The sequence below is a fragment of the Podarcis pityusensis genome (genome assembly GCF_964106645.2).
Source record: "Podarcis pityusensis genome assembly, chromosome: 7".
NCBI lineage: Eukaryota > Metazoa > Chordata > Lepidosauria > Squamata > Lacertidae > Podarcis > Podarcis pityusensis.
Window position 1 is genome coordinate 45,177,091 of NC_138031.1, and position 25,168 is coordinate 45,202,258.

Genomic DNA, 25,168 nt, shown 5'->3' on the forward strand with positions numbered 1-25,168 from the left:
ACTTTTCACATGGACAAGTGAGGCTTCCTGCAGCAGTGCCTTCGGGCTGTGTTGCCACCATGTACCAAGAGAGGCTAGGCAGCATTGAGGTCAGGATCCATTGGGCAGTATGCTGCTGCTGCTGCTGCTGCTGCTGCTGCTGCTGCTGCTGCTGCTGGGAGGCTACTGCTGTGAGTCCACCCCACTTGGCGAGTTGCTCCAGCATATAGCTTACAAAGGGAGAGAGTTATGGAGGCCTGGTGTGCACAGCACAGAAGACGCCTTCTTCCACATTCTTCACTCTGCACCCGGATTCTCTAGTGATGATGGGATTGTGTGTGCCTTTTTGACCATGTAAATAGGGGAGAAACACATGTTTCCTGAGGTTAAAACAAACCAAAGATTAGTCTAAACTGAGAGTGGAACTGGTTAACTGATTCTCTCTACTCTACATTCATTTGTCTGTAGCATCCTGAACTGCCAATATAGTGTTCAGCTTCTGATAAATACTGGGTTCTCCTCAGCTGAAGAGATCAGCCTGATAAGATAAGGTGGCCTTAAAAAGAGAGAGAGAGTGAGTGAGTTAGAAAGTATGTTAACTGCTTTGGCTGCTGAATACCCCCTGGTAGTCAGAGATAAGACACCTTGAGCTTCTCAGCAGATTTTAGACAGGATGTAAATGAAGCAAAAAATTATTTTTATTTTTTTCCAAATCTAGTAGCTATTCTGCTGCTCACTCTTCCCCCTGCCCCCCACACAAATCATGACAGCCAAAGGCTTAATTTACTATATTTCACATAGTGCTTCCATTCTGATCACAGGAAGCTGCTACCGGTTGTTTTAGATACAGCCTTAAACAAAGAAAAGATATCTGCATTTTTGAAGAGGCCTCTATTTCAGTCAGCTAATCGTGAGTTCCAGCAGGCTTTCCCAAATGGAATACATACGTAAGAGAAAGAAAATGTTGGCTGCAAAGCGGATTCACTTTTCCCCAGTTGCAATTAAGTCAAACCTCACCGGGAAACTTGCATGCAACTGACATTAAAAGCAAGCAGCAGATAATGCGGTTAAAGATGCAACACCGAAATACTCCCATCAGCCTCTGCTAGATCAAAATTAATTTGCATCATTACGCCTGTGAACAAATGATGTTGGGTGGTAGTCAACTAATGTTTACTCAGAGTAGGCCTATTGTAATTAATTAACATGACTTGGCTCATTGAAGAAATTGACTGTCACCCATTGCTTCCTCTCATCTGTAGTCTACAATGTTACAGGATGAAACAATCCTGCTAGTTTTGATTTTCTTATTTTCCATGGAGCAGGGATGAATGGAGGCTTCTCTCACTGACCTGAGAATGGTGTCTAGTCCAGCATCTTTGTTGTTTAGTCGTTTAGTTGTGTCAGACTCTTCGTGACCCCATGGACCAGAGCACGCCAGGCACTCCTGTCTTCCACTGCCTCCCACAGTTTGGTCAAACTCATGCTGGTAGCTTCAAGAACACCATCCAACCATTTTGTCCTCTGTCGTCCCCTTCTCCTTGTGCCCTCAATCTTTCCCAACATCAGGGTCTTTTCCAGGGAGTCTTCTCTTCTCATGAGGTGGCCAAAGTATTGGAGCCTCAGCTTCAGGATCTGTCCTTCCAGTGAGCACTCAGGGCTGATTTCCTTCAGTATGGATAGGTTTGATCTTCTTGCAGTCCATGGGACTCTCAAAAGTCTCCTCCAGCACCATAATTCAAAAGCATCAATTCTTCGGCGATCAGCCTTCTTTATGGTCCAGCTCTCACTTCCATACATCACTACTGGTAAAACCATAGCTTTTACTATACGGACCTTTGTTGGCAAGGTGATGTCTCTACATTTTAAGATGCTGTCTAGGTTTGTCATTGCTTTAGTCCAGCATCTACTTTGGGCAATTAAACTGTTCAGAGGTAAAAACACATGGACTCTGAATAGCTCCTCTCTCAGGAATTACAGTAGGTTCTGTTTATGTCACATCTTAGGATCAAATGAGGAACAAATGCTGGCTGCTGCACCCACTTCCTCCTTTTCCTGCCTAGTCTGTTGTAATGCCTAAAGTGCTAGTGTTGGCTGTGGAAATCCAAGTTTTAACACCCCACTCTAGCTGCATTCAGATAAATCCTCTAAAACTCTGGTTAGAGCAGGGGTGGGCGACACGTGGCCCTTCAGATGCTGTTGGACTGCAGTTCCCATCAGCCCTAGCCAGCATAGCCAGCGGTTTGAGATGATGGGAGTTGTACTCCAGCAACATCTGGAAGGCCACAGGCTCCTCATCCCTAGTTTAGAGGATCAAGAACGAGACCTTTCTTTATACCTTCCCCCTTCTCATCTGTCTTTCTTTACTTTCCTAGCGAGGGAGTTACTTAATCACTTTGTAGTTTGATCAAAGCATTGTTTGTTGTTGCATTTGACCATGGCAAACTAAGCCATAGTGATGCAGCAAATACCTAACCACTGAAACAGCAGTGTTCTCCTATGCTTGTCATTAATCTAAGAAGCGGTGGGCAAATGTTTGACAGCTCGAAAGGTAACAGTAGGATATGCCTTTATTAAGGCTAGCTACAAAGTCCCAAAGAAGTGAGCAGGCTTTTTAAGCTCAACCAACACTTTTCATTAGGCTGCATGTTTGAGTGATATGAAAACAAAATAGGGATAGGAGATGAATGTTGATGGGTGGAATAAAAAGGCCTTAATCTGCAGATTGCAATAGAAAATGCGCATCATTTCCTGGAGAGAGTAGAACTGGCCACTATCACATGCACCTTGATCATATCTCAGTTAGATTATTGCAGTGGGACTGCCCTTGAAGCATTTAAATTCTGTTTTGTATCATCTGCATTGGTTAACAGTATGTTAACAGTATGTTAACCAAGCTGATATAATTTTTTTTTAAAAAGTCTCATATGTGTGTGTGTGTGTGTGTGTGTGTGTGGAGAGAGAGATGCCCCATAACAACTCAAAGCAAAAAACAAAACACTTTAAAACAGTACGTATAAATCAATAAAAACTATCACAGATTAAGTTTAAAAACTGGAATACAGTTAAACAATTAAATCCAATCCATGATTGGATTTATACACCAGCCTTCATTGTACTGTGATCCCGAGCAGGTTACAGTAGAAACAAAACATATTTTTTTAAAAAATTCAGCTTATAATGCCCCAGACTGTTTCTGCATTATTTGAGTGCTGCTGATGTCACCTCATGACCCTTTCTTACCAAAGACCAGGATGAAGATACAGGTTTTTCAACTAGCACTTAAAATTAAACAGAGTCAGCACCACTAGTATTTGGCATTCCAAAGCTGGGTGCCACTACCAAAATATTATCCTGGGTAATGGAACAATCTTCTTTACTCGGGGATGGTATAAGAATGGTATCCCCAGAAGTTCTTAAAGCATGTGGGCATTCCTTCAGATATCTCGAATGAGGTGCATACCTAATCCATCAACCCATGAACCTAGAACCATAGAATTGTAGAGTTGGAAGGGACCATGAGGGTCATCTAGTCCAACCCCTTGCAATGCTGGAATCTTTTTGCCCAACATGGGCAAAAATGGCTTGAACCCAGGACTCTGAGATTAAGTGTCTCAGTGTTCTATTATAAATCGAAAGAAAGTTAATTTGAAGGATATACTCGATCAAAATGGATGGTGACTGTGAAATCTATACATTTTAATCATCTTTCTATCTTAATATGCTGAATAAACAGAGAACATAGGTGGAAGAGATGGACATTGAAATTGTTCTTTTGTTTGAACTTATAATAAAGAAGAAAACATTTATTGTCTCTTTTATAGGAAGAATATCTTACAGGCAGAATATCTTATTTGATAATAGAACTTTCCGCTAGAAAAAGCTACTTAGGAAAATAACTTATGACCTAAGAATGAAAGAAATATTTCAGATATTAGAAGGTTTTATGTTGTCAGTCTGGAATCTCTTTCCTTTCTTGTCACAGTGTCTAAAACAGAAAAAGCCACCAGATGCTATTGTTAATGCAGAACTCCTTTAACTTTCTCCCCAAGTAACCCAACTGTTAATGCATTTAATTGGTCCTCCCAGAGTAGTTTTGAAATATTGATACATTTTAAAAACATCTGTAAATTATAAATAATTTTTAAAGTTCACATTTCTCTTTTGAATGCCCATTACAGAGTATTAGTTTTCAAGCAGTTAAATAAGTTATGAGACAAATGAGTGAGTTTAATGTGGGGCCACTGATGTGAAAAAAATGTGGTGGTTGTATTATTAAAGTTGTAGCTTTTCCAAAACTGTTTATATTTCTGTTGAGAGCAAATGGAGGAAATTGTGTAATAATGTATGATGCTCTATTGAAAATGGCTTGAGGCTTGGTAACTTATTATGGTGCCCACATTTTTTTTAAAAAAAGTATAAATATATTTCCTGCATGGACATCACACACCTTCTGGAACAACATAAAATTGTGGGGACACAATGGTTGCTAAGTAAACTATAAGAATTGATAGTTGTGCGAAAAGGCTGAAATGTGTGCTGTACGATTGATACACATATTGTGTATTATCTGAATATCACAGATGTTAAGCAAGTTTAAATTATGTGATGTGCTGAGAAAATCATAGCCAAGTATTATATTTATTAGCATGGCCTTATGCCCAGCAAGTGCACAATATTTTATCTCAATACTACCTGAAGTCTTTTTAATTTGGTCAGACCATCACATTTCCCTGACATGCCTTCTTGTATATTCAGGGTAGCTTTCTAGACAATTAGTTGCACTTTGGTAATAATAAAAGGTATATCCTGCCTCGAAATCTGAAACAAACTATTACAAGCTATATGATATGTAGTAACTCTGGTGCAAAAGAAACACACAAAACTGTTTGACAGGAGCTAGCTACTATCTGTCTGGTCAACTGACTTACCTGGGTCATATTTGTTCCTTTCCTATTTAATATCATTTAAATTTGCATTGGAATGTATGCCAAAAGTGTGTCCGGCTCCATGCACAGTATGCCTGCTTTTATGCTTGTGTACATGTAAATATGTAAATAAGTCTAGGGATATACTGGTGTGTTTGCTTTCGTCCCTCTGCTGGAATATATTGCTTTGTCAATTCTTTTTCTGTACAGTGTTTTCTTCGAAAGTAACCATTGTTGTAAATCCTGTCTCTGTTAAGGAACCTTACTAGGTTGTACTTCCACATACATCATCCTGAGCCCCCTGGGCCCAAGGACAGTTATGGGCCCAAGGACAGGTCTGTCGTTACAGATAACTAGCCCAGGTAGCAAAAATATATCAGCAAGGCCTGCAACTGGGAGGTGTCTAGCCCTCTGATGTGCCATATTTTCTCTTTGATCATGTACTAATCCAGCAGCTGTAGGCTGCTTGGTGACTCCTAATTTTAGGAGAAATCAACGTGTTTCTGTGGCCTTACGACACAAAAGTGGGACTCAAGAGGTGACTGTTTTGCTTTACATATGGATTCTTAGGTTCTTCAAGTGGCTCCATGCACAGTAGTTGCACATATACGTAACTGGCCAGGCTGACCACTTGGTAGTAGCATCGTGAATTGCGGAGAGGCCTTTCCTCCTCACTGGTCAGCAACTTGAGGCAGGTGAAGCTGTCTATGACAGGAATGGCAATCTCTCAACTACTGTTGCTATGGTCATGAAACCATGTCGGAGGCTTATGGCTGATAAGGCTTAAGCTGCTGAAAGCAAGTGGATACCAGCCTACCAATTTTGTTGTGGGAGATCACATGCCTCCTTTGGTGCTCTGTTATATCTCCACATCCAGCTGTAGCAATAAGCGAATGCTTTTGTCCTGGGGTAGTGTTTTGATTTCATCAGTCTTATGTATATTTCACAGCCTACAGTGTCCATAACAATATATGCATGAGACACTAGGCTAAAGGCAAATTTCCACCCTAGTGCAGCATCATTGTGTGTGCGGTGTTTAGCATCTTTTTGTGTATCAGTACCTCCTTTGTATACAGGGACGTGGGTGGCGCTGTGGTATAAACCACTGAGCCTAGGGCTTGCCGATCAGAAGGTCGGCTGTTCGAATCCCCGCGACGGAGTGAGCTCCCGTTGTTCAGTCACAGCTCTTGCCAACCTAGCAGTTTGAAAGCACGCCAAAGTGCAAGTAGATAAATAGGTACTGCTCCGGTGGGAAGGTAAACGGTGTTTCCATGCGCTGCTCTGGTTTGCCAGAAGCGGCTTAGTCATGCTGGCCGCATGACCTGGAAGCTGTACGCCGGCTCTCTCGGCCAATAAAGCAAGTTGAGTACCGCAACCCCAGATTCGTCCATGACTGGACCTAACGGTCAGGGGTACCTTTACCTTTTTATCTCCTTGTATACCTTACACAACTGTTGGTCCAGAGTCAATCTGCTTTCGCTGTATTTTGTTGAGATAGGCTTTGACAACTTGTTGGCTGCTGCTTTATATTGTGTTCTGTCGTAGTCTTATTTAATTTTAGATTGTTACGACCTGCTTTGGGATCACAACAGTGGGAAATGATGGGATATTCCATCTTTTGAAAAATCCATTAGAGACTTGCTTATTTTACTAAACAGAACTGAATTTTTATTAATGAACATCCCTAAATGATGAAAATGAAAGTCCCATTTTTTTATATATTTGGCAACTTTACAATATCCAAAGCACTGAGAGGAAACTAGGCCCAGCTGGAGCTGTGAGGATGGAAGGTTGCCTGTTTCCCTTCTTCACAAAACAAATGTGTCCTTTATGTTTGGCAGAATGGGGTAGGATAAGAAGGGATCATTGTGCTGAGAGACAATTGCATGAACTTGAGGCTTGAACAACTGCCCCTTACATGACCATCCATCCAAAAGCAACCTGAGGCACAACCATATGAATGTCAGTGTAACCAGTGCTTATTTTTTCTAGAAAAAGAGGTGCAGGAAATCCCAACTTTTTTTGACGGACAACCCTAAGTTGTTGAGCTGCTTTTAGGGAGCAACCAGAAACACGCACCTCCCTGAAAGAGCTTCTTTCGGAAGAGCATCAAAGCATCAACTCCCAATCCATCCAAATTCCTCCACCCAGAAAACACTCAGCCTGCCCTCAACACCAGGATAATTATGGACACAGAGAAGATCTGCTGGAACTCTCAGGAGAGGTGCCGGAACTAAGTCTGATAGGTTGATGGTGGATTCCTGATAGTCTAATCCTGGCACATCCAAGAGCTCCTTTGAGTCAGGAAGGCTATTTTAATTATTCTAGGAAAGTACTGATGCCTCCTTTGGAGAGAAAGCTTGCTTTATGGTTGCATACAGGTCTCACTTACATTACATTACATTACATCACAATGCATTCCCTACAAATTGTTTGTTAGGCGATCGTTCACATAATGAGGCCATGATTTCCATTGCTTCCTATGGAAGCATTTCTAATCTGGGATTTGTCCAGTCCCTCCACCCCAAAACACACACACACACAACACCATGGTAGCTTGCTGAAATGACTGCAGCCATCCAGCAAAAAAGATACAAAGGAGAAACTGAATTTCTGAGATCTCCTGCTCCCTGATTTGTCTGATCTCGTCCCCTCCCTCCCTACATGGTTTCTGCCTGAAAAGGCAGTAAGGAACAAGTAATGAAGTGGGCCACCTCTGTCTGTTCAGATATCTGAATCTGTGGGGTATATAGTGATGTTTCGGCCTAATTATTTACATTCGGATAAGCGAATTTTTGCATAGTGAGCGGGACCTATGTGTAATTGGATCTAGCTGAGAACATCCTGTAAAAAAGCGATGTCTTGCCCCAATTGACCAGCTAATTGCATCATAATGTTCATGCAGCTGATTTTGTTAGGAGATTCAACTAATTTTAACAGGGGCCTAGAGCCATTTCCATGTTCTTTACCATTTTTAAAATTGTTTTGCTTTGAGCTGATTATAGAGTGGTGTTTTCAAAAGCACTCAAGCCCCTGTTGATTTGGATCACAAGCCTGTTAAGAGCTTTGGTGATGTCAGCCAAAATAAAGGCAAATACATAGAAAAGGGAGAACAGAGCTCCTACTTTTCTGCTTGCAAAACAGTTGAGCCCAAATGTGTGTAAGTCATGCCCCTTTCTGATGCCTGGCCACGTTGTTCAGAAGCAGCTCTGTTAATTCAGTGAGCGGCACTGGGGGATAAGATCACTTTCAAGACTTCACAACTATTGAGGTTGGCACATGAGTGGCTGGCTGCTTGCACCACAGAGGTGCTTTGTGCTTTGATGCCTCCTTCATCCCACCCCTGTGGAATAACTCCTTCTGGTATTACTTCACTTTTCTGTTAGCAGAGCACTTTCCCCATAAATATGACTGAACAGGTGTTACTTTGCCACTAACTGAGTTTCCAGCTGTCCTCCTCCAACACAGACAGGGCAAAAATCTGTTGTTTGGTCCTATTAGGCAGACTAGAGTGCTCTCGAGCCCGAGACGGAGATCTTTCTTGCAGGATATGGTAGTTTTGTTGCCAGAAGATGGCCAGGAAGGCCTGGCTAGCTAACAAAGACAGTCCTTCAGCTGCTGGGTGTAGTTCCAGCTTTGCATTCCCGTTGGCAGCGGCACAGAGAGTGCTGCAGTGTGGCCAGCCAGAAAAATTAGGAAATAAGGACCTCTTTTATTTACTCAGGCTGCTGAATCATGGGCATTCCTGTCTGCTTGGAGAAAAGTCAGGCAGCTCTACTTTCCACTGGAAATCTCAGGAGTGTTTGGTACTTTCATCTCAGAGTGTTCACACACTTGTTTTAATGTGCTTTATGGAAATGGTGAAACTCAGCAAGTAAGAGCTACTGTGGGGTGGGGGGAGCTCCCCTCGATGCACTAACGATCCATTCAAATCTGCATGTGTAAATAGACTTCATAGCCCATGCAGCTGATTTCTAGCATCTTTTTCTCTCTCTTCAATTGCACAAGCTAGGCCTCGCTTTAGAAGTCAGCTGGTGTGAAGTGCCTGGTTCCCAAAATTAAAAATTAACATGGACATGTTAAGTGCATCACATTGAAACACAGAATCCTTGCAGTAACACAAAAAAGGCATTTACAGTAAGTAGCACTTAGCGACTGGTAGGATTTAAAGGGAAATATGCACATGTGTACACACTCACACACAATCGTTGATTTAGAAAATGTACTTTATCTCCCTCACTCCCCAAGTCATGAAATACTCTGGGGAACGCTTCAGGATATAGTCTGTAAAACCCCCACTGCTTCCCGAGACAAATTTAATATGTGCGTCCGTAAATGGACTTTGGATCAAAGTAGTTTGAAAACAAACGTTATGTATAAAAGTATAGGTTAATATGAGTACCATTGGCCTCCTTCAGCATGTCCTTTATGTATATTTGTCTGTTTCTGCATTACCATGGAGTTCACAGTATTCTACTACTCAATTTTGTAAGGCATGAACTATACATTATATTGCAGTGTCTTATTCTTTTTACATCTATCTATCTATCTATCTATCTATCTATCTATCTATCTATCTACTCAGCATCAGTCAATACTGTATTTTTATGCAGCTTCTTAAACCACTCACAAGGTTCCCAGGCTGAAAATCTTCTACCCTCAGCTGCTTTTACCACAGTTACTGAGAGGATGCTGGTATTTGTAAAAGCAACTTCTCCCCTTCTTTTCTTTTGATGGGTGGGTGATTTTCTGTGGAAAAGAGGTGTAAAAGTAGTTGCCCAGGTCCCCCTTTGTTTATTATTTATTTCATTTCCTCACAAGGTGATTTACAACTTTAAAAGTTAAACAAAACAATTGTTTTAAATGGACAAATTTGTATTGGGGAGAGGCAGCAATCAAATCAATAAGAAACTTGGTGGAATACAAAACAAAATGTCTGTAGGGACCACTTAAAGGCCACAAGCAAGCTTCATTTTGTAAAGCAGAAAAAGAAAGATTTTGAAAAGAAACATGGAACTCATCACAACATATTGGTCAGTCCTCAAAATGCATGGAATGAAAGGATTGTGATGCAGGTCATCTTTAATCCACAAACAAGGCATATGAATGCAATGGACCTTATAGGAAGAACTTATTCCCTACCTTGATAGCGGCAGCACTGTTCAGCTAGCTTCCAAAAGGCTGTTGCCTGTTTCCTCCCATATTTTAGAGTAAACATGGCTGCTACTGCAAATTTCCCATGTGTTTTATGATTGCTAGTTCCATATCCTTTCTAGAGTCAGTACATCTTGCTTTGCCAGTGTTTTGGCTTTGCTAATGTACAGCAAAGAGTTCCCTTACATTCCGTGTAATTGCACAATGGTGACATGAGGCTCCCTGGTCTGCTTCTATCCCCTTCTGTGGAACTCTAAGCAGCCATTACTTGGTACAGAGCTGATCCTCTGTGTGGATATCTCCCAATCTGTTTCACCCAATTTGTATGTGCAACTTCCTTCCTCTGTGTGCCCACCCCTCCAATCCTCCCTAGGAAATTCTTGTTAATTTCTGTTCATACCAAATGGGAAATCTTACCAGGTATCAATGCAGCAAGAGATCCCTTTACAGTGTAGAAAATGTAGAATTTCACTTTTAAAATGGAGTTGCAATAATTAGCTCTCTGCAGTCTTAATATTGTTTTAAATGAGATATCCTTTTAACACTAGGGGTTATTATTCCACTGAATCATTTTGGGCCTGATTCATAAGAATAAGTCAGTACTGCTTCTGAAGTTCATTAATCTTTTTTTTGGGGTGGGGGGGTGTCTCATGTTACAGTTGAAAGAACCTTAGAAGGAAGCAAGGGGAGATAGTTTTTTAAAGGAAAGGAAAGTATACCAAAATATAAGCAAAATAAGTTTGAGGAGAACAGTTATAAGTAAAGTAACTGTAACAGTAATAGGTAAAGTGATCAGGCACTAGCTCCAAAAAGAAAGTGATTTTAATACAATAGAGTCTCAGCAGTCATGCAGTGTTCTAAACACTCACCATGTATTTATATAAGAATATATCATGTCTTTGTAGGACGTATCATTTAATACTAAGTTCATGAAAAGTTGGGATCACAAGTGATTGCAAAGCCCATTTCTTGTACCAAAGAACTTGCTATCTCTCTCACAACATTAAATACATATTTTGGAAATTTGCTATTAATAACATATATATTGAGAACTATGATCATATGTGGTAATAGCTGCAAACCTTCTTTGTGCTAAATTTTGGAAGGTCATGGAGAATAATATTCTGCTGCCTATTTGTTTATGAGTACAACTTGGAAGTGCTGGTTTTGACTTATAAAGCACCAAACACACCTTTCTCCATATAATCCTGCAGGAGAACTGACATCTTCCACAGAGAACCTTCTTGCTGTTCCTTCAGGAATGTATAAGGTCCTAAAACATAATTAATTAGCCAGTCAGAGTACTTAGAAAAGGATGCTGTGGTTGCTAAGACCCAGCATGGGTTTCACAAAAGCAGGTCATGCTTGACAAATCCATTTTTTTATATAGAGAGCTACAAGCTTGGTGGATCAGGGGAATGATGTGGACATAGTATATCTTTATTTCAGGAAGGCTTTTAACAAATTCTCCCTTGATATTCTTGTGGAGAAACTGGTAAAATATGGACTGAATTACAGTAGTTAGATGGATTTGTGGGTGATTGACTGACCGAACCCAAAGAATACCCATTAATGGTTCCTCATTAATGGTCAATGGGGTGCTGCAGTGTCCTATTCTGGGCCCAGCATTGTTCAATGTCTTAAATGACTTGGGTGAAGGAACTGAGGGGATTCTAATCAAATCTGCAGATGACACCAAACTCAGAGGGGTAGCTAATGCTGCAGAAGATAACATTGGGATTCAAGATGACTGTAACGGATTGGAGAACTGGACCAAAAGTAACAAAACAAATTTCAATAGGGACATATGTAAGGTTCTACACTCAGGTAAGAAGAACCAGCTGCACCAATAAAAAATGGGACACACATACACACACAGTTCTCTCCATAACAACTTGCAAACCTGAAAGCTGCTTCTTGGCCCACCTTCTCTGCCGGGTGTGCTTTGCTCTTTTCAAAGGGCTGCTCTGGTGTTTCCCTCCTGGAATTGGCTGAGCTCCCTGTTTTGGCTTTGGGGGTCAATGGGAGTCTCAGGGCTGCAGGGGAGGGTGCCTAGGAAGGAGAGAAGTCCAGATAGTAAAAAATAGTTGACAAGCTAAGAGCCTCAGTGGCACCCTCTGGAGTTATCACCAGGGGTAAAGGTTATGGCTAAATGCTCTTAGTTTAGCCCGTCACATGGAAGATGGAGCAAGCTTGTTTTCTCTTTCTCCAGAGCGTAGGACTGAACCAATGGCTTCAAGGTACAAGAAAGAAGATTCTGACTAAACATCAGGAAGAACTTTCTGACAGTAACAGCTGTTCAACAGTGGACTAGACTCGCAAGGTGGTGGACTCTCCTTCCTTGGAGATTGGGCTAGATGACTCTTAGGATCCCTTCCAACTCTACAGTTCTATGATTCTATGACAATGCATGAAAAGGCCTTTTCTGTGGTAGCTCCCTTGCCTCTGGAATTCCATCTTCCAGGAGATCTGCTTGGCTTCTTCACTGCCTGTGTTTAGGAGGGCAGTTAAAACTTTTCAGTTTCTTCAGACATTTAAGCCCCTCTAGATATGTTGGCTGCTGTGAGTTTTGTTGTTATTGATTTTTCATGTTTCCCCCCTTTTAGTGTACTAAAATCTGCATAATTGTCCTGTATGTTAGAAACCAAGGAAGTCAGAAACAGAGCAGGTATATATAATTGTTTGGAACAAAAAAGCACAGGGACAAATGTATTTAGCTGATACTTTATAATGATGAATGATGTATGTATTTATTCATTATTTTCTTTGGAAAATAAAATATTTAAATTTTATCAAAATTGCATTACTCATAAATTCAATTTTATAAAGAATGGGCTGGTTAAAAAAAATCATGCTTTTGGTGTTTAAAACAAATACCAGAATATCCCTTAAAGTTTCAACGAAATGAAGCAGTTGCATTTGAAGCTCCAGCTGCTTGATGTTGATCGGTGCTCCTCACAGAACATGAATCATTTTCCTTGAAACGGTTTTCTTGTGCCCCTTTAAGGACAGTAGACTTGAGAAAAAGAGTGCTTTGGTGGGTGGAGTGTTCTTGGAAGGGCTGGGGACATGGAAAGAATGCTCAGGACTTGATTCTTCAGGGAGCCAAGCCATATGCCTGGAGGTTTCCCCCCTCCCTCCCTTCCTGGCTGAGCACTTCAGGAGGGGAGGGGAAGCTGGTCCTTCGCCTCAGATCATGCCCTGAGGAGCTGTAATCCAGCAGGCAGGAAATATTTCAAGACAGCCCTTTCCCCTAAAGGAACCCAAAGGAAAAGAACTGCCAAGGGGTGAGGGTGATGTGGGATAAAGGAGAGACAAAGGGGTGTAATGAGGGACTTTCCTGAGGTCCAAAATTCTGTCAAGGGGGGTCTGTGTAGTGTGTGTGTGTGTGTGTGTGTGTGTGTTATGCATTATGTTTAGACACATTTGCACATGTTAACATGTGTATATTAGGATTTGTCAGGTGAAATTATGAGATAACGTAGAAGTTATATTGGTAAAGTTACATTTGTAATTTGTGTAATGTGATGTTCCTCTTTGACATTTTGTTTAAAGCTCTCCATGGCCTCTCCCACCTCTATGATCGTGGGTAGGCAAACTAAGGCCTGGGGGCCGGATCCGGCCCAATCGCCTTCTAAACTAAGGCCCACGGACGGTCCAGAAATCAGCATGTTTTTATATGAGTAGAATGTGTCCTTTTGTTTAAAATGCATCTCTGGGTTATTTGTGGGGCCCGCCTGGTGTTTTTACATGAGTAGAATGTGTGCTTTTATTTAAAATACATCTCTGGGTTATTTGTGGGGCATAGAAATTTGTTCCTTTTTAATTCAAATTATAGTCTGGCTCCCCACAAGGTCTGAGGGACAGTGGACCCCACCCCCACCCCCACCCCGCTTAAAAAGTTTGCTGACCCCTGTCTAAGATCATTTCTTCTCATACATTGCTTTCTGTGCCTTTCCCTTCTCTAGCTCTGGCATCCTGCACTGTCTCCCTCAAACATATCTGCTTTATCTACCTTGCTGCCCTTTGTGCTTGAAAACACCTCACGGAACACAACTTCACATCCTTCAAATCACTCCTTAAAACCTATGTTTTGCATGGAGTCTTTGGCACAACATCCCTAGACCTCATGTACTGCCACAACGAAGAATGGAGTTCAACATTGTGCTATTACAAGCATTGCAACTTGCCAGATGAAACGACCCCCCCCCATCTTTTCTGTTGTTTTCTTGTTGTTCTGGGGATTCTCCCAAGTCCATTTTAGTGGGTGCAAAGGGCATGCGGGGGGGGGGGGGAGGAGGAGAATCCTGCCCTAAGTGTGTGATCAAGCCTAAGTTTGTGTAAAGGAAGCAACTAACATTTGTCCCTTTGCATTCTGTGAAGCATCATGCACATTGATGATGCTATATGAAAATAAGGAAATAAGCATTTGACCTAAGAGGAAAAGACTGGTGAGGTTTATTTTATCACGAACCCACTAATTCCAATGGGACTTGCGCAGTGATATAGAGAAGGTATTGCCCTAATGAATGTAGCCTACTTACTATAAAATATTTTGTCTAGAAGACAGAACACGGGACAGCTGAAGTCAAATCTGACTTCTATGCTTCTTTCCATATTGGTAGGCTGCCTTATCCGCAAGATGCTCCTTGTGTGGTAGCCCATTTAATTTTTAATCCTTTTGGATCATGGAGCAGTTTGAAGATCCTGACAGGAATCGGGCATAGCCTGTGGACAGCCTCTGAGTAATAAAGAAGAGGACACAACCTGTCCACTGTTCAGCTTGCACTTAAAAGCATTGTTGGAATGGGCAAGGATCCAGAAATGGTATTGGTTGTTTTCTCAGAGTTAGATGGTTGCTGTCTGGCATTGATAGTGAGATGGTGTTGTTATCGGTTTCGAAATGCAGGAAAAGGACAAATCCTCTTCTGTTTCCTGTGGATAAGCATAAAGTTCACAATCCAGTGAAATCTTGTTACTTTAAAGAAAGCAGACTTGGAGTGTTTTTCTGTAAGCCAATTGTGGCTTTTGTGTTGTATGATAAATAATTTGCCTTTTAGAGGCTGTAGGTATTAAGGAGTTGTGAATTTATTTATTTATCAGCACACATTTAATATATGATTTCTCCAAGGATTATTATTCAGGGTTTTTGTTTTTTTTAAATGTTATTATTCTAATTGACTTGGTATTGCAAGAAATATTATTACCTATAATATAAATAAATAAAGTTTTTGTTTAATACTTCAAGTGTCAGGTGTTTTGTTTGCTGGATCAGTGTTTTAAACTAAAATGAATGGTTTCGTTAAGAATATGCACTTTTGAGATTAATGGGTAGTTTCTTGCATAGCTCTCATTCACTTCAGTGGATGTGAGCAAGAGAACTTTGTGCTAGTTTGAGTTCTAAATAACTAGCAACAAATCATTTGTCAGAATAAACGGTTGTATATAAATGGAACTAAAATCAGCATAAAATTATGTTAATGTATAACGATACAAGTATTTTGAGTTAACTAATTTTTTATTCTAGCAGTGAAACACTTCTTCTTGGAATATTTTCTGTCATAAGTGATTTGTAGACATTCTCCATCTAAAAAAGAAATTGACACATTGGTTTCTATAGGTTTCAGCCTAAAACCCAGAAATGAAGTAGTATAATAGCTAAGTCGTTTTGGTTACTACTTGGCATATGTTCTTGTTTGTCTTTTCATTGTTACTCATAAATCTTTCAGCTTTTACCATAATAATTTGTCATTTGTTCCTGTTTCCAGTTTTTTTGCAAGTTGCTTTGTCTATGATCACCTAAATGTTTGGGCTCTGTTTTACTAAGGAAGTTCCGCCAGTAAAGTTTTTTTTGCAAAGAGGAAGAAATGGTGGGCAACCTCTTGAACTTTAGAAGAAGATAATACACGGTTCGAATCTAGCTTTTGTGAAGTTCACTCCTTTCCCTTAACCCTGGCTGACTCAATATAAACCTAATCAAACTCACGTGTTATTAGCCATGTATTTATTTCGGTGCTGGTTAGTAGCTGCTAAATTATCTGAGTTCAAGTGGGAAACTGCAGCAAAGTAGTAGCGGGTGTCACCAGCTCCCAACAGCGTGTTTCTGAAGATATTTTTTTCATTGTGTTTTATGCTTTCTTCTTTAACTCTGGTAGCTGAGCACCAAAATTCCTAATAATCCATTAAACTATGTCCTTTTCAGGACCCTGTTTAATACAAAAGTGAGAAATTTGAATTACTCTGTTTTTATTAAATATTAGGCATGCGGGTGATTCTTAATTTTGAAATAATTTTCCAATACTTTTTCCCTGTTTGGCACTTCCAGTTGTTCCCGTAGTATAGAAATCATTTTATGGTGGATACAAAAGACACATTAAGTATATTAAAATCTGCATTTTAATAAAGATGTCAATGTCTAATACGCATCAAGCAACTACAAATGATAAAAGCAATAAAAGGATAATGCGGGAACAGACCGATTTCATGGCTTTTCCTAGTTTACCATCCGATTTGAATTAGTATATTATAGAAGATGGGTGCGGGTGCAGAAGGCAGCCTGTCGATGTTGTACAATTGCATGTGTGTTTCAATACATTTCTGATCAAATTCACGACAAGTACCGTCTGAAGAGGAAGCCCTTAACCGTTTGCTTTTCTTACCTCCCTTTTTCCAGATGGAGTAGACATTGAGGATGACCCTTCCTGCTCATGGCCAGCTTCTTCACCTTCAAGCAAAGACCAGACTTCCCCAAGCCATGGAGATGGCTGTGATTTTGGCGAAGAAGAAGGTGTCCCTGGACTGCCCTACCCCTGCCAATTTTGCGACAAGTCGTTTAGCCGCCTCAGCTATTTGAAGCACCACGAGCAAAGTCACAGCGACAAGCTCCCTTTCAAGTGCACGTATTGCAGCCGCCTTTTCAAACACAAGCGGAGCAGAGATCGCCACATCAAGCTCCACACGGGAGATAAGAAATACCACTGCAGCGAGTGCGATGCAGCGTTTTCGAGAAGCGATCACCTTAAAATCCACCTAAAGACTCATACCTCTAACAAGCCATATAAGTGTGCCATTTGCCGGCGCGGGTTCCTCTCCTCTAGTTCGCTTCACGGTCACATGCAAGTCCACGAGAGGAACAAAGATGGATCTCAGTCTGCCTCCCGGATGGAGGACTGGAAAATGAAGGACACTCAGAAGTGCAGTCAGTGTGAAGAAGGTTTTGATTTTCCCGAAGACCTTCAGAAGCACATAGCAGAATGCCACCCAGAGTGTTCCCCGAATGAAGACAGAGCTGCTCTTCAGTGCGTTTACTGCCATGAACTCTTTGTAGAGGAAAGTTCCCTTGTAAACCACATGGAGCAGGCTCACAATGGAGCGGAAAAGAAACACATGTGCAGTATTTGCTCAGAGAACTTCCATAGTGTCGAAGAGCTGTATAGCCACATGGATAGCCACCAGCAGCCCGAATCATGCAACCACAGCAACAGCCCCTCTTTAGTGACTGTTGGCTACACCTCAGTGTCTAGCACTACACCAGATTCAAACCTCTCAGTGGACAGTTCAACTATGGTTGAAACAGCTCCCCCCATAACAAAAGGCCGTGGAAGAAAACGGGCAGCCCAACAGGTGACAGATATCACGGGGCCTTCAAGCAAGCAAGCCAAGGTTACCTACAGTTGCATATACTGCAGCAAGCAATTGTTTTCGAGCCTTGCAGTGCTCCAGATACACCTGAAAACTATGCATTTAGATAAACCCGAACAGGCCCATATTTGCCAGTATTGTTTAGAAGTATTACCTTCGCTTTACAATCTGAACGAGCATCTTAAACAAATACACGAAGGCCCAGATCCTGCGCTGATTGTTTCGACCATGCCTGCTATGATCTACCAGTGCAACTTCTGCTCGGAAGTTTTCAATGACCTCAACACTCTTCAGGAACACATTAGATGTAATCACGGATTTGCAAATCCAGCTGCTAAGGACAGTAATGCGTTCTTTTGTCCCCATTGTTACATGGGATTTCTTACTGATTCTTCTTTGGAAGAGCATATTAGACAAGTCCATTGTGATCTCAGTAGCTCCCGTTTTGGTTCTCCTGTGCTGGGAACCCCCAAGGACCCGGTTGTGGAAGTATATTCTTGTTCTTATTGTACAAATTCCCCAATATTTAATAGTGTTCTTAAACTGAATAAACATATAAAGGAAAATCACAAGAACATTCCGTTAGCGCTAAACTACATTCATAATGGAAAGAAATCTAGAGCCATGAGCCCCTTATCTCCAGTGACTATAGAGCAGGCTTCTTTAAAGATGATGCAAGCTGTTGGTGGTGCCCCTCCACGCCCTACTGGAGAATACATTTGCAATCAGTGTGGTGCTAAGTACACTTCCTTGGATGGTTTCCAGACTCACTTAAAAACACACCTTGACACTGTCCTACCCAAACTGACTTGTCCTCAGTGCAACAAGGAGTTTCCAAACCAAGAGTCCCTGCTGAAGCACGTGACCATCCACTTCATGATAACCTCCACTTACTACATCTGTGAAAGTTGTGACAAACAGTTTACTTCAGTGGATGACTTGCAGAAGCACTTGCTCGATATGCATACCTTCGTGTTTTTCCGCTGCACTTTGTGCCAAGAGGTGTTTGATTCAAAGGTCTCCATTCAGCTTCACCTGGCCGTGAAGCACAGCAACGAAAAGAAGGTGTACAGGTGCACCTCCTGCAACTGGGATTTCCGCAACGAGACGGACTTGCAGCTCCATGTCAAACACAACCATCTCGAGAACCAAGGGAAAGTGCACAAGTGTATCTTTTGTGGCGAGTCCTTTGGTACTGAGGTGGAGCTGCAGTGCCACATCACAACACACAGCAAAAAGTACAACTGCAAGTTTTGCAGCAAAGCATTTCATGCCATCATACTGCTGGAGAAACACTTGAGGGAAAAGCACTGCGTCTTTGAAACAAAAACCCCTAATTGTGGAACCAATGGAGCATCTGAGCCAGTTCAGAAAGAAGAAGTAGAGCTACAGACCTTGCTGACAAATAGCCAGGAGTCACACAATAGCCATGATGGCAGTGAAGAAGACGTCGATACATCTGAGCCAATGTACGGATGTGATATTTGCGGGGCGGCCTATACAATGGAGTCTCTCCTGCAAAATCACCAGCTGCGAGATCACAACATCCGACCCGGGGAAAGTGCCATAATTAAGAAAAAGGCAGAACTGATTAAAGGGAACTACAAGTGCAATGTGTGCTCTCGGACATTCTTTTCAGAAAACGGACTCCGTGAACACATGCAGACACATTTGGGTCCAGTGAAACACTATATGTGCCCAATATGCGGCGAGCGATTTCCGTCTCTTCTGACTCTTACAGAACATAAAGTCACACATAGTAAGAGCCTAGATACAGGGAATTGCAGAATTTGCAAAATGCCTCTTCAGAGCGAGGAAGAATTTTTGGAGCATTGTCAGATGCACCCTGATTTGCGAAACTCCTTGACGGGATTCCGTTGTGTGGTATGTATGCAAACAGTGACTTCCACTTTGGAGCTGAAGATCCATGGGACATTTCACATGCAGAAGACGAGCAGCACTTCAGCAGTGCAGGCCACAGGGCGAGTGCAGCATCTCCAGAAACTGTACAAATGTGCTTCTTGCCTGAAGGAATTCCGTTCAAAACAGGACTTGGTGAAACTTGACATCAATGGCCTGCCATATGGTCTGTGTGCCGCCTGCGTTAATCTCAGCAAAAGTGGCAGTCCAAGTGTCAACATCCCTTCCAGCAGTAATAGGCAAGGCATGGGCCAGAATGAGAACTTGAGTTCCGCAGAGAACAAAAGCAAAGCAGGAGGGTTGAAGACTCGCTGTTCAAGTTGCAATGTTAAATTTGAATCAGAAAGTGAACTTCAAAACCACATCCAGTCAGTCCATAGAGAGCTCATTCCGGACAGCAATAGTACGCATCTGAAAACACCACAGGTATCACCAATGCCCAGAATCAGTCCGTCTCAATCTGAAGAGGTAATTCTCTCTCTCTTTGCTTAAAAACAGACCTTTGATTTTTTTTTAAAAAATGCATAGTATCATTTTTTATTTTTTATTTTTCTAGTTATTTGCCAGGATATGCTTAGCCGGAATGTGTGGTGTATCTCCCATAGCCATTAGCTAGCTAGCAATTACTTGCTTCTTGATAAGCCTTGTGTTTTGGCTTGAATGATGCAGAGTAGGACTAATTCCAGTCTCCCTAGGATATTGTCTTCTTTATCACTGAAGAGAATAATCTTCATGCCAGCACAACTGAGAGCTGGAATCTTAGCTGAGGTTCATTTCGAGTTGGAATCCCTAGTTCTGAGTTATGCTTACGGCACAGAGTGTTAATGACACAAAAGTAAACTACATCAAGCCAAAGCGTTGGCATGCAGAGCGCTGTTTTTGAAAATATTTGTGAGCAACAGAGCAGGAGGGCTATTTTTGTAAATTATGTTGTTGACATTAATTTTCCCCTGTCTTGCTCTACTTTGATTAAAAAGAAACGCCACAGTGTAACACCTACATTTGCTAAAGGGCAAATTAGTCTTTTCATTGCAATTTAATTTTTATTTCTGTGTGTGCATGTTTGACAGAATATCAAGCCAGGCATCAGATGATTAACATTTCTTGCAGAATAATCTGTAACATAAAATTGTACAAATGTGAGTGTCCCATGGGGCATTAACAAGATCACACTCTTATTCCAGATTAATTAATTTGCAGTAAATGCTATGGCCTTGTTCTATTATCATAATCACTAACACGAATTAAAATTGCCAAAGGGAGCATTCCCAAGCACACTTAAATGTACATTATTTATCCCTTGACTTGCTTTAGTTTCCATTTTGTTTACACAAGGGGAAGGAAACATATTGCCCATGGCCTACATCCAGGCACTTTAAGTCTTGTTCCCCTATCCTCTACCGCACCCATGCATACCTATTCGTCTGAGAGCCTGAGAGATCGCGACTATGGAGAAACTAAGTATAGCCGGGGAGGAAGTTGTGGTAGTCCAAATGTGTCGCAACCACCCAGTGTCTATGCTTAGTCTACGTCATTTGATTTTCATTAAGGAAAAGGGTAGCTTTATTTCTGCTCGTCCAAACCTTATTTCCAGAGCCCCTTATAATCTGTTGATCCTTGATACAGATTAATTAGGTGTTCTCAAAGACCTGAGCATGAATTGAGATGCCTCTGAATTACTAGGAGAATGGGACTGTGCTTGTGTCATGCTTGGGAGCATCTCATATGTAAGGTAAGGTAAGGTAAAGGTAAAGGACCATTCAACGGCTTACCTTTACCTGCATCTCATATGTATCTGACTGGCCACTGGATTAGGTATTACACTGGATTACATTCTTTTAATTTTTCTACTGCAAGTCTGCATAGATGCTCATTAGAAAAGTGGGGAAACTATTCCCTTTTATACTCTCCGTCCTCCTTGATTGCCAAAGAGAAAGGAACCTATGTTCGGCAGCATTGTGAACAGCCCATGCCATAGCACTTGCAGGATGCCAACGGATCAGAAAAAAGAGCACTTCACAGCACCCTGATCTTTAGAAAACAGCATAAGTTTATGAGATAAGTGTATGATTTGGCAGGGCATAAAAGCTCTGAAATACATAAATAAAATTATTTACCTTCTACTGCCTGAACATCAAGTTGTTGTTAAAGGCACAGCAATAGGGCCAGTAAAATATTGGCAACCATCGCAGGAAATGTCAGACAAATAAAAAGCATTATCTTTCCTCTATGGCCTTAGGCGTGGGCATTAGATTTGCAGCATTTCAAAGGAACCTGCAAATTAAACATGAAACGGATTGCTTTTGAATGGTTGTTGGATTGGAAGTGGCTAAATGTGTGAAACATGTAACCTCTTTCTTCATATCGCTGATAAGTTGGGCATGGGGATATGCCCATATACTTGATATTTCTGCCGCTGCCACTCATCCATATTTGCGTTAACACCTGCTGGGATAAGCAAATACTGTAGCAAGACCCATAACAAGTTTATTGAATATCAGTAGTCTCTCTCTCCAAATGAAAGCAATAGAAAACTAATGTCTCCCTCTGGTTCCATCACAAAAATTGATAAGCATAGAAACAATAATATATGATATGCTTATTTGTGCTGTGTTAGCTTTAATATCCTTTCTCCAATTGGCCTCCAATAGACAATATATTCTAAGGTTTAGAAAAGTCTTTGCTTTCCCCAGACCCACTAAAAACACAACAAAGTGTATAAAGAATTAGTGAATTTTGAGAACCTTGAAGTTGCCAGAAGCTGACCAGAAATGGCAGTTGGCAGTTTTAAGAGCCTATAGATTACAGGGAAGAGGGAAGATACTTAGTGATGATGATTTCACATTTTCTTCTTGGAGAGTGGAAGGATATTTTCAGTTTGTTCCAGCTTTTACTTAGCTAATCTTTTGCATATGTAAGTGTTAGGCAAAGGGCCTAATAATCACACTTGGGACTGCATGAACAGAAACACTTTATTCAGATCATGGGATTTCATGGTATTGCTCTACTTGGCCCTGATTAGGGCTCAGCTGGAATATCGTGTCCACCTTCGGGCCATCACAACTTGAAACACACATAAGTGGAGCAAGGTCTCAAAAAAAGTGAAGGGGGAAAATGGTGAGATTCAAAATGCAGGACTTCGAGGGACACACTGAAGTAGGCTTGTATGGATAGTCTAGAGCGTTTAGGGACCTGAGAGACATCTTCCAAGGATTCTAAAGGGCCACCATAAAGGAAAACAAGCAGGGAGAGAAAGGGCACAGGTGGAGGAGCAAAGATAGCTCCTAAATACTTTCGGAATAAATTAGTTGAAATATTGGAATCACCACCTCCAGCAGTTGGGGCATTGTTTCTGAAAGGAGACTGGCAAGGTATCTGTTGAGGGCAACTTGGGACTCAGCTACATTGTTAAAGAAATAGTGCTTTATATGCGTTGTTTATGAATTCCAACACTGTGGCACCAGATGGTGCTGTGGAGTTCCATTTTTGCCAACCCGATTTCTCATACAAAGTTTAACTGAAACGCTTTGTTGACGTGTCTAGATCCAGCCTCGGTAATTGGATAACCCTTACTGTGGGATTGTTATAAAGTCTTATAAAAACAGACATAATAAAAAGCACCTCTGTCTTCACTTTGCTCATCATGCATAAAAGGGGCCTGCCTGAGAAGCTCAGGACCAGTGATGATTGCTAGCTGAAACAGAAGTGATACAGTTCTAAAAAGGGACAGCATGGGATTCAATTAACACGTACTTTATACAACTTTTGAATGATTAAAAAAACCTGCTTCTGGTCTAAATATATCTTACATTTAAAACACTGAGCTGGTTTGTGTGATACATTAAGCCAAACCTTAGCTCCGCAAGATCATGCAAAGATTTGCTCTTGCAGGGGTGCCAACTTGAATAAAATAGGGAGGGCTGGTAAGCCACGCCTCACATAATCAATCATACAACACAACAACACACACACCATTTGAATGGCAGTGCCCATTAACTTGGGGCGGGGCCCTCAAATATTTTATTGGGGGAGCTATGTCTCCTTTATTGGCTCCTATGGCTCTTGGCTACAGCTTGCTATCAATGATAGGAGTGCTTAACCACCAGTCCTGGTTAGGATGATACACATATCCAAACCTTGGCTTGGCTTGGCTTGGCTTAGCACATCATCGGAAAGTACCAGTGGGGAGGAAAGCTGCTGCAAGATCCTCTCTGGGAGCTTGAACACTTGCACAGCCTCACTAAACTAAGGTTTGGCTTAGCATGTCACCTGACCCAGGCCATTGTCACTCTTAGGTTTTTTAAGCTCAGATTGTGTGCAGTGCTACATCAAACTCTGTCATAGCACAAGTTTGTGAGCATCTGGGCTCCCGGAGAGGAGATCAAGGCCAGTTTGCTGTTCTGGTACTGTTGTGCTGCTGTAACCTAAGCCATGGTTTGACTTAGCATGTCATCTGAACCCAGGCTCAAGGTTTCTCCCCTCCAGACAAACTATGAGCTGCAAACTGAGAACAAACCTTGGTTGCAATTCGTGGTTTGAAGTAAGATAACTACTAGCCTGTATGCAGACAACATACTGAGCCACAAACCATGGCTTAGCTCGCAGCAGCAGGACTGGAGGAGGACCAAAATGGCCTTCATGTGTTCATGCTAAAACGTGGCTTGCAAATAATTAAATTAACTTAAAAAAAAATTAAATCAAGAAATGCAGCAGTTTCCCCTTTAGTTCTGGTCCTGTGACCAGTAGGCACCAGTGGGGATGCATTGCTTTTCCAGCTTCCCAGCGCTATATTTTGCTGCTGTTTAGTAAGAGAGGAGGAGGGGCAAAGCAGCAGGGAAACGTCACACAATGTGGGCCACTGCTGCCTATAACTCTGCTCTTTGTTTGAACAGCACAAAAGCCAGTTGTAATCCTATGGGGGCAAAAGTACTTACCTACCTTCCTTGTTGCTCTTCTTATTTAAAGAATGATATTTATCACTGCTTCCAGAGCTAATTTTCCATTCAGATGCTGAGAGTGAACTAGAGGGGGATCCTTAAAGGTGGCAGTGGGGACAAAAGCCAGGCTTATATATCAAAATAAATCACATTGTTTTCAGAGGTGAAATGGAGACGCTTGATGTCAGTAGGGTTTTTTAAGGTGATGCAGATTTATAAAATTTTAAAGAGCCCTACATGTTGCCTCAGAATCCTGAGAGCGTTTACAAAATTTGCGATAGGCATAAGTGTTGAAGGAGTATTCTCCAGTGAGCACTTGCAAACTGTTACTTTTATTGGACACAGCTGTTGCTGATTGTGGGTAGAAAAAGTGGTTGGTCGCTTGAATGCTATCTCATTGTCTTATAGCATTGCTTGTTGGACTTTTATTATTATTAGCATAACAGCTGTTGGGGGGGATAGTGAATGAATATCACAGGTACAAAATATCACAGTGAACATCAGCATTCTACATTTGTTATAGCCAGGAGTGCCAAAAAAAATTAAAAATTTTTTGCAAAACTTAGGAGCCAGACAGAGTTGTCTAGGAGTCGGTTTCAAGGGCTCAAG

The 25,168-nt window shown here is 41.4% G+C and overlaps 1 protein-coding gene across 10 annotated transcripts in view; it reads left to right on the plus strand.

Annotated features, from left to right (window-relative positions):
• The window catches only part of ZNF521 (zinc finger protein 521), a 285,724-nt gene that overhangs the window by 104,041 nt on the left and 156,515 nt on the right, over nt 1–25,168 (plus strand). For all 10 annotated transcript variants that reach the window (XM_081014396.1, XM_081014397.1, XM_081014399.1 and 7 more), the window contains one exon: nt 16,735–20,090. In XM_081014396.1, coding sequence (XP_080870522.1) covers nt 17,175–20,090 — 2,916 coding nt within the window. In that variant the 5' untranslated portion in view covers nt 16,735–17,174. The remainder of the gene's footprint in view (nt 1–16,734; nt 20,091–25,168) is intronic.